Source organism: Charadrius vociferus, unplaced genomic scaffold (genome assembly GCF_000708025.1).
Source record: "Charadrius vociferus isolate BGI_N301 unplaced genomic scaffold, ASM70802v2 scaffold933, whole genome shotgun sequence".
NCBI classification, from domain to species: domain Eukaryota; kingdom Metazoa; phylum Chordata; class Aves; order Charadriiformes; family Charadriidae; genus Charadrius; species Charadrius vociferus.
The window spans coordinates 159,899-169,798 of NW_009647586.1; the positions used below are offsets into that span (position 1 = coordinate 159,899).

General features: G+C 55.9%; 1 protein-coding gene across 1 annotated transcript in view; it reads left to right on the forward strand.

The window, feature by feature from the left end:
* SEMA7A (semaphorin 7A, GPI membrane anchor (John Milton Hagen blood group)) overlaps positions 1–9,890 on the forward strand; it is a 25,299-nt gene extending 15,409 nt beyond the window's left edge. The window contains exons 3-14 of the mRNA XM_009880965.1: positions 700–750; positions 1,057–1,152; positions 1,561–1,645; positions 2,175–2,285; positions 4,315–4,454; positions 4,809–4,987; positions 5,193–5,301; positions 5,980–6,178; positions 7,868–7,983; positions 8,411–8,562; positions 9,062–9,129; positions 9,544–9,890. Coding sequence (XP_009879267.1) covers positions 700–750; positions 1,057–1,152; positions 1,561–1,645; positions 2,175–2,285; positions 4,315–4,454; positions 4,809–4,987; positions 5,193–5,301; positions 5,980–6,178; positions 7,868–7,983; positions 8,411–8,562; positions 9,062–9,129; positions 9,544–9,890 — 1,653 coding nt within the window. The remainder of the gene's footprint in view (positions 1–699; positions 751–1,056; positions 1,153–1,560; positions 1,646–2,174; positions 2,286–4,314; positions 4,455–4,808; positions 4,988–5,192; positions 5,302–5,979; positions 6,179–7,867; positions 7,984–8,410; positions 8,563–9,061; positions 9,130–9,543) is intronic.
* The last annotated feature ends 10 nt before the right edge of the window (positions 9,891–9,900 follow it).

Below are 9,900 nucleotides of genomic sequence, written 5' to 3' on the forward strand. Positions count from 1 at the left end.
CTCCTATGCTAGTTGGGGGTGGCTTCTTCCCAGGCTGTGTTCCTCCTGAGGTCGCTGCTGCCCCAGAGGGAGGATTTTTCCAGTAGGGGACCCTTTCTTTAGCGTGAGAAGGGATGCTCAGGAGCTATATTCCCATCCTGTTCCATTCTCAGAGCCCAGACTGCTTTTCCTCAAAAGCGGGAAGTTCTGGATCAGCTCAGCACGGAGTTAATACAGCAGAAAACCCTTCAGGACAGTTTACTTTCTCATGACCCCTTCTTGTCCTTCTCAAACAAGTCAGTTGCTGAAGTTTGGACCCGAAAACCTCCCTTCTTCCCAGGCACAGTGTGGTTCGTGTGTTCCATGTGGACACCACCACCCACTATTGAACGCACATTTCCTCACGATGCCAAATCCTCTCCCCAAATCCTTTGGAGGGCAGCCCAGGCTGGCTGCTAGTCATGCCTGCCGCTCTGGCCCTTCGTCCCCACTTCTCGTCGCCTCGAGGGCCTGAGAGATCCACCCAACCTCTCCGAGGTTTTTCAAACGCTGAGGGTGGGGAAAAGGGCTGCGTTGCAGCATTTAACAACCTTCTCGCCGATGTGCTTCTTTTGCTTCTCGTGAGGAGAGTGACTGGCACGTTGTGCATGGGGCTGAGCCCGTGTCGGTTGGCTTTTAGAGGGAAGGGATTAAAGCATGTGTCTTTCTCTTTTATCCTAGGAAGACTTCCCAGTGAAAAATGAAGGACTCTGCATGACGCCTGGGAGTTTGGTAGGTCCTACCTATGGTGGAACGGCATATGAGGAGCAGCTGGATGGGTGAGGGTTGGAGGAGGTGGGTTGTAGGGCTGCTGGGGATGGAACTGTGTATGCTGCTCATGTGCTCTCTCTGGGTGAAGACCTCCTGTGCCTGTGGAGCAGGAGATCACATGAGATGATCCTAATTTCCTCCTCTGGTTTTACAACCTGTTGAAGCAGTTAGGAAGCCATGTAGCAACGTGCTTGGTAGTGGGCTTGGAGCCGCGGGGCTGTGCTCTGCCATTCGCAGCCGCTCACGCTCCTCTTCTTTCTCTTGCAGGAGGACAATAAAAATTACCTCACGTTAGTGGAGAAGTATGGAGATGGGATGTTAGTGTGTGGGACCGGTGCCTGCGCTCCCACCTGCTGGAACTTGGTATGTTGTGGCCACTCGTGATGGGACCAGAGCAAAGCATTTGCTCTTTAGTTTTGTGCTATCTCCATCTGTAAAATGGTACCCCGATCCCCCGTCCTTCTCAGAGTGCTCCGAAATGCCCAAATTCCAGTTCCCTTGCGCTGCTTATTGTGACGGCATGGGACAGCCCACGCGAGCAGAGGTCCACACATGCCACCCCTGTGCTCAGTTGTCGTCGCCCCTCTTTCCTCACCTCCTACCTGCAGCAGTGGCTCTGCCTGACCTGTCCGAAGGTGGGCTGCGTCCTTCCCTTGCTTGGGCTGTGCCAGCCAAAGAGAGCTGCTTTTCTCCTGCCTCGGGGGTGGATGTGGGCACCTGGCTCCCCTTCGCTTACCACATTTCTTAGGGCTCATTTCTGTCTTTCCCCAGACGCAGAGGAAGGAGAGCACTTCGTGGGATGGGAGAGGTATTGCTCCTTTCACCCCTGACTCGAATACCCTCGTCGTCGTTGACGGTAAGTCTTGACTGCTCACGTGTTTTCAGTCGTAGCGCTGTGCGGGGAGGCTGGGCTCGCTCGAGGCACCTCGAGGCTGCTCCAAGGGCTTTGTCTGCTCTAGTTGGCGATCGGCCTTAGCGCTTCTTGCTTTTGCCTCATTGAAATGCTCATTGTTCTAGGACAGAGCATGGCAGAAGTTTGTTCCTGTCCAGGGCATGGGGGTTGAGTCTCTGTGCACAATGGAAACAGCGGGGAAGGAGGGTCCTGCAGTAACTCCGCTGCTGTGGACCTGGCAGAGGGACAGAGGAGGATCCTTCTCGGAAACAGAGCAAGAATCTGTCCCTGCCACTCTTTAAGGAAAAGGATTTGGGGAGTCCTGCCAGGCCTGCTCAGTCCTAGGCAGTGAGGACTGGGTTTCTTGACCTGTATCCACCATCTCTGTGAGTCCATGTGCCCAGAGAGTTCTCGGTTCTTTGTTTTCTTCTCACAAACCCTTCTGCCTCCTCTGGAAACAGCCCCCTGCAAGTGAGCCCTTCCTATCCCACAGGTCATGACATCTACTCCACCATCAAGAAGAGCCAGCAGAACGGCAAGATACCCCGTTTCCGTCGAGTGCGAGGTGGTGGAGAGCTCTACACAAGCGACACAGTGATGCAGAGTGAGTATGGGGGTGATCCTGAAGGCGTGGGACCCACCAGGTAGATAAATTGGAGTCTTTGTCAGTATAAATTGGAGTCTTTGTCAGTCTGCAACTGTGGGCCATAAGTACACAGCCCAGCCTGGAGGGGTACATCCTCTCTGCCCAGCTGGGCTGTGGCTCCAGAGCTTCTTGCTTGGGTTTGGTCACCCCTAGAGCTGTGGAGAGCGCTGATCTGGTCCCCATCCGCAATGCCAGTGAGGAGGGACCCAGCAGCTCCCTCCAGCTCTCTTGCTGCCAGCTGGGGGAATTTCACCTCTTTGCTTCCGGGGCAGAACAACCATCAAGTGAGTTCCTCTTGCTCAGGGTGAGGAGATGGGGAAATGGAGAGAAATGGGTGGCAAGTCCCCTGCCAGATGCTGGAAGGAAATATGGTTGTGTAAAGGTGCCCATCAGCTGCCATGCGGTGGTAGAAACAGGAAGAACAACTTCCACTCCGGGCAGCGATTCTTTCCAAATCCCCGACCAGGGTGAGACCTTGAGGCAGGAAGATGTTGGGCTGTGCATGGGACAGGGTGGGGAATAGAGAGAAAGGACCCTCCGCAATTTCACAGACTGGTCAGGGTTGGAAGGGACCTCTGGAGATCATCTAGTCCAACCCCCCCCACCAGAGCAGGGTCACCTACAACAGGTTGCACAGGACGGCGTCCAGGCGGGTTTGGAATGTCTCCAGAGTGGGAGACTCCCCCACCTCTCTGGGCAGCCTGTGCCAGTGCTCCACTACCCTCAAGGTAAAGAAGTTCCTCCTTATGTTAAGATGGAACTTCCTATGTTCAAGCTTGTGCCCATTACCCCTCGTCCTATCACTGGGCGCCACTGAAAAAAGACTGCTCCCATCCCCCTGGCACCCTCCCTTTAAGTATTTGTAAGTATTAATAAGATCCCCCCTCAATCTTCTTTTCTCTAGACTAAAGAGACCCAAGTCCTTCAGCCTTTCCTCATATGAGAGATGTTCCAACCCCCTCACCATCTTTGTAGCCCATTGCTGGACCTTCTCCGGCAGATCCCTGTCCTTCTTGAACTGGGGAGCCCAGAACTGGACACAGTATTCCAGATGTGGCCTCACCAGGGCAGAGCAGAGGGGGAGGATGACCTCCTTCGACCTGCTGGCCACACTCTTCTTGATGCACCCCAGGATGCCATTCGCCTTCTTGGCCGCCAGGGCACATTGCTGGCTCATGGTCATCCTGTTGTCCACCAGGACTCCCAGGTCCCTTTCCACAGAGCTGCTCTCCAGGAGGTCAGCCCCCAATTTCCCTGAGCTTATTACGTTGCCTTCTCCCACGCCTCCCCAGTGACACCGGGGAATGGGGCGTTATTGAACCCCAGGCCAAAAACAAAATCAAATCAAAACACCACCAGGGAAAAACAGGACTTGTTCGTGCAGGGCAGTGGAGCGGGGCAACCAAGGCGCCGGCAAACAAACCTGATAGACCCAGAGCCGCGAGGCCAATCCCACGCTTACACGGAACTCCCCGCCTTGGGGGACACCAACTAATGATGCTCAGGGGGACGCTGCTGCTGCTGGGGATGCCCTTTGTGGCAGCGGTGTGTTAATAGGAAGAGCATCACTGGGTTTTCCGCAGCAAACACAAACAACGGTGCAGCTTGTTTCCACCAAGGAAACCTTCGTGTATGATTATAGCTCCCCTGTGCAAGAAGGGAGAACTGGTTTCCTTCGCTGCTAAGCAGCCGAGGCTTCACCAGGCTCTGGGGACTTGGCCATCCAGGGAACGGGGGTGTGGAGTTGGGCAGGAGAGGGAAGAAGGGGAACCCGCTGGGAAGGTGGCGTGTGAGGCGCGGTTGTTAGTGCAATGCATCGATCGGGTGTAGAGGGTGGGCTCGGACCTGTCCTTTGCCTGGAGCACAGATGGGGTTTGACTTTCCTCATCTTATCTGAGAGCGAGTGGTTTGGTCCTCACCGGTGGCTTTTCAGATGAAATGTGTGTGTTCAGGCCAAGGTTTTCTGACAGCTCGCTTCCCTTTTCAGACCCTCAGTTTGTCAAAGCCACCACGTTAAGGCATGAAGAACCTCACCAGGACAAGATTTACTACTTCTTTCGTGAAGACAACCCAGACAAGAGCCCCGAGGCCCCCAGAAACATCTCCCGAGTAGCCCAGCTGTGTAAGGTACCGTGGGAACAGTGGATGGTGGGGAGGCAAGAGTGGTACAGGGGTGGCAAATGGACATGCGAGCTCACCTGGTGTTATCGGCTCAAAGTTATTTGGCCCCTCTGGCTCAATTCTTTCCTCTGCCACAGAGTTCGTGTGGGGTAAGGCCATGTCCTTTGGCTCTCCCAAAGGGTAGAGAAAGCCCTGTTCTGTCTCTTGCTGAGATGTTAGAGAGGTACATGGTTGTTGCAGTGACCAGCATCAATTGTACCTCCAAAGCATCCCCCGGTTATCCATTCAAGATGCTGGACAAGGTGGGACTTTGTGTTCTTCTCTGCCAAAGCCTGACTCCCTGCTTTCCCTCTCCCCCAGGAAGATAAAGGGGGAACCGGTTCGCTCTCTGCTTCCAAGTGGACCACCTTCCTGAAGGCCAGCTTAATTTGTGTTGACCCAGTCACCAAGGGCAACTTCAACTGGTTGCAAGATGTCTTCTTTGTCCCGGCGAGTAACTGGCGGCACTCCAAAGTCTACGGGCTCTTCACAAACACCTGGTGAGGAGCTTTGCCAAACGGGGAGACGTTCTGTCCCATGGGCCAAATCCTTTCTTTCGGCCCTTTAGTCTCTCCGGCAGGCACTTGGGTGGGAAACAGCCAGAGCGGACACGGTCAGCGAAGGCACGATGCACACAGCCGTGCCCCGGCTGTAGGGGTGATGGCCAATGTCATCCTGACTCTCTCTCTGTCTCGTTGCCTGCAGGGGAAGCTCTGCTGTTTGTGTCTATTCCTTTGGGGACATTGACAACGTGTTTCGGACGTCCAAACTCAAAGGCTATAATGGTCCCAACCCAGAGATCAAGCCTGGGCAGGTGAGTGAGTGGTAAAAGGTGCCCACGTGAAGTGGAGAGGTGTCCCGAGGCCAGGAGAGCTGGTCCCTGCTCTGCCACCGCAGTTGTCAGAGTAGCTGGATCGGGTGAGGGGACGGTCCCACCACTGAGCGGCCGGGTGGGAGCTGGGACGGTGAGGAAGGTTGCGGGCAGTGCGGGAAGGATCTGAGCTTTGCTGCTGGAAACAAAAGGAGGCTGGATAAGGTCCAACGCCTTCATAGGGAGCGAGGGGAGACGTGCTCTTACGTGCCTCGGCAAACAGATCTGTGAGCGCTCGAGTGTGGAGCCGGAGGACAATGTCTTGCCTCGTGTTTGCGAACCCCGTGGGTTTCACCGAGGCAACCTGCAGCCCAGTCCTGCTGTTACGGGTGCACCACTGACCTGGCAGCAAACGGCAGGGTGGGGAGAGGCTCTCCTGAGCCTCTGAGGGGATAACAGGGCGTGAGTCTCCTAAACCGCGACTTCTGCAGGGCAGATCGCTGGTAAGACCTGTCGCAGGCACAGTCACAGCAGCCCCAGGGCTTGTGTTTCCCCCCGGGGCAGGTTCGTGCCTGGGCATCCTCCTCTGGGCTGAGGCATCCGCGCTCTGCCCTGCCTTGAGCATCACCCTCAGGGGACCTGTCTGACTCTCACGGTGGCTTTTGTCCCCTCTTGCCGCAGTGTGTTTCCTCTGGACAGCACACCCCAAGCGAGACCTTCAAGATAGCCGACAGCCACCCGGAGGTGGAGGACCGGGTGGAGCCCCTCTCCCCCACCAAGAGCCCCTTATTCCACAACAAGCACCGCTACCAGAAGATTGGGGTGCACGAGGTCTCTGCGGCTGATGGGCGCCGCTACAACGTGCTTTATCTGGCAACAGGTACTGGGAACCATTCCCTTTGGAGTTCCCCAGAGTTTGCTTTCCCTTTGAGGGCAGGGAACCCAAGGGAAGCAGACGAGAACCCCCGGTGCAGAGCGAAGCGAGGGGCTGCGTTCCCAGCTTGGCATATGTTTGTCAAGCTGAAAAGAGCTGCCAAGTCCCGGTACAGCTAAACGCATCCAATTTGGCTGCATGGGCAAAGATGGGCTGAAAGCAGACTCCCAGCACAAGGAATTTACTGAGTTGGGCTGTTTCAGGCTGCTGTAGGTCTCAAGCCAAGTGTTTTTAGGGCCAGCGAGGGGTAGCACAGCTCTCCCCAGGTGCAGCTTTACACTGTCAAGCAGAAATCCTTTGCAAAGGGACCTGCTCTGTCATCTCCTGTCCCTGCTTGCTCTAGCGCAGCAGCGCAGACTTCCTGCGAGGCCGGCACATCTGGCTGGAGTCACAGCCAGCTGATCACAGCTGCCGGCGGTCCTGGGGCAGCCGGAGATGCTGCGAGAGCAGGACCGAGACGATTCAGCTGCAGGTGGATGGGATGGCAGAGCAAAAAGTTGGTGAGCTCAGCCTGGTGAGCTGCCAGGGTTCCCATACTCCCTACCCGGCGGGCGCAGAGGTCCCTAGCCCAGCGCATCCCTCTCTTGCCCACCTCCCTCTTGCGGAGGGACTTTCTGTGGCTCTTGTTTCCTAATCTGCGATGTAAAAAAAAAAAAAAAACAAAACAAACAAACCAAAACCAACCAACAAACCGCACACGGTTCTCCGTAGGTGGCCTGGGTTGGATTAGGGCCCACGCGTGCTGAGATTGCGCTTGCTGAAAATCTTATCTTAAATGCGGCTAATGCCTCGCGGAGTCCCGCCAGGGAGGTTGCTCCAAGGTGCAGGGCTTGGCAGGGCAGCTGCCCACCCTCGCTGAAGGCGGGCATGGAGGTTAAGGCCAGCACCTGGGGGGTCCCTAATCCCTGCCTGACCTGGGGGTCACATCTTTCACCTCCCCCTGGTTGATGGTGGAGAAAGGAGCGACTATTTGGGAAGGGGAAACCGTGCACGTACTAAAAGAGGGTAAACAATGAGGATTCCTGAGCCCCGTTCCCTCAGGATCTGTCTTTCCACCCCTCCGCCAAACTGACTCATTTTCTTAAATCACCAGTTTGGAGTCATTTGACTGGGGAGGGGAATTGGTTCAATTAGGAAAACGGAAAGGGGGAAAAAAAAAAACAACCAACCAACCACCCAAGTTTCAGCCTCAGGCGAGCGGTGAGATGAGGCTCCCGCAAGAACAGGCCAGCGATCAAAGCGGAGCGGAGCTCCAGAGCGGTGGGGTTTTTCTTGCTGAGACCTTTACGGCGCAGCTGATCAAAGCGGGCACAGCCAGGTCCCCAAGGGCGATGGGGAACGGGTTCCTCGGGGCTCTCGGCTGGGAGGATGACAAGGCTCCACCGTGGGAAACGCTGCTGCCTGGGGGATGATATCCTCGCAGAGCAAGCACGGTCCTTCTGAGAAAAGGTCCTGTCTTCTCTGGGTGGCCGGTTTCAGGAATCCAGTCGATGTTGGCTCTGCGGAGCGGGTATTGTCTGCCACAGCGAGGGCTGGCGGCAGAGCTGCTTCTCTGCCTGGCTTCCCCCCCCCTGCCTGCGTCTCCTCTGCCTCGCCTTTCTGCTCTCATCACCGCTCTCCCCTCTTTCTTCCCAGACAAGGGATCCATCCACAAGATCGTGGAGCTGCCCGATGGGGTGCAGAACATCATGGAGCTCCAGGTTTTCCCAAAGAAGGACCCCATCCAGTCCATGATCCTGGACCACAAGAGGGTGGGTCTCTGCCTGCTCCGTAGAAAGGAAAACAGCGGGTCGGGCTGCAGCTTTAAAAGCAGGCAGCAGGGGAGGCAGGGACCGATGGTTTAATGACAACCCCTGGATCTGGCAGCAGCCTCTGGGTGGGTTTGTGGGTGGTCCCGCAGCGTGTTTTGCTAAATCCTAACAGCCGGGCTGATGTCCCCGGTCCTGAGTAACTCTCTGTCTCTTCGGACCAGTGGGCAAGGGAGCTTTTCTGACACCTCCTCTCCTGGAGGCGAGGGAAGAACGTGGCTGTTTGCTCCCTGGGTGAAATCTACCCCAGTAGCGCAGTGAAGCTGCAGAAGTGCTAGAGAGCGAAGCCGCAGGAGAAGTGTTAGATGTTCCTAAGGTGGCACCGGGACATGGTGGCGGGCCGATCAGCCCCTCTGCTTTCCTCCTGCAGGCGATGCTCTACGTCGGCTCAACAGATAAAGTCATGGAGATACCCATGGACATGTGCAGGGTGTATCGCAACAACTGCGACAGCTGCTTGCTGGCCAGGGACCCGTACTGCGGCTGGTCCAACGGGAGCTGTCAGTCGGTTTATCTAAACCGGTACGTGGCGCCGACAGCTTGTTGTTTCTCCATCCCCTTCGGCTGGTTGCCTTCACGTGAGAAATACCCCGGCCCTCGCTGTTCCCCTTCCTGGCCAGGACCTCGCATGGTTTTGAGGCCGTCTTCCCATCGCGGAGAGGGGGAGGTTGAGCCCGTTGTGTTCAGGCGGTAACAGCGCAGATGTCTGCGCTGTCCCCAAAACCTCTTCAGGGTCAGGTCAACGGGTTTTGAGCACCCAGCCTCTCTTTTTGCTGTTAGAAATGCGGGTTGTGCTGCTGTTTAAAACAGTTGATTGTGCTGAGCTGCTGGGTCTCATGTTTGTCATCCGTCGACCTCCGAAGTGAGGGTGTGGGGTGTGTTGTTGTTTTTGTTTTTTTTTTTTCCCTGCCCAAGTAATAGCAGGCGTTTAAACTTTCTTCCTTATCTGATCTGATCCATGGAAGCGCTGCTTCCCTGACATTGCATAAGTGCTTCGTTAACGCTTGTTCCCATCTGCTAGGGAGGTACATCAGAACCTGAACCTGGACCCGTGGCGAGGAAGGTGCCAAAAAGGGGATATTAAGGAAGGTATGTAAAGGTTTTGAGCTGCTTGGCCGTTTATCCAGGGGTTGTTTGGGGCATGGGGGACCTGATCCTCAGGTCTTCGTGTGGGCTCTGCCGGGTGTTGCAACTCGTTGTCCGGGAGCTGGGAAACGATCGTGCTGAAACCAACACCCCGTGCAAGTCTCGGCTTGGGAGTTAATTGCTAGATTAATGAATTTGAGCCGGGTGAGAGGGCTTAAACTCGGTCTTTGCTGATGTCCTGGGAGAAGAGTCCCATGGACTTCACCAGGTGTGGGTCAGGCCCCACCGTTGTCGTTAAATGGCTGTGTAACATGTCCCCATCGACCCAACTGTGCTTCCCTCCAGACTCGGGGGGGAATTCCGTGGTGCCTGCACGTGCCTGTCTCATCCCCCGCGCTTCTCAATCTCTTCCCGTAGATGACTATCAGAACATCACAGTCGTCCCTTTCTCCCGCTACTACCTCAACTGTCCCATCGAGTCCCACTATGCCACCTACAACTGGTACCACAACAACAGCCTCATCAAGACCTGCAACACCACCCACCCCCAGCAGGCCTGCTTGCACTTCATCCAGAACGTCAGCCACCTTCACTACGGCCACTACGTCTGCATCTCGGAGGAGGACGGCTTCAAGCAGGCTCTGGTAAAGGAGCGGTTGGTCAACCAGCTCAGGTTCATGTCCCAGAAAGGCCAGGCCACCATGACGTTCGGCTCTTGGCTGCAGCTTCTCTTGATGGTGCTGTTGGTGGAGCTCTTCCACTGAACGCGACGGG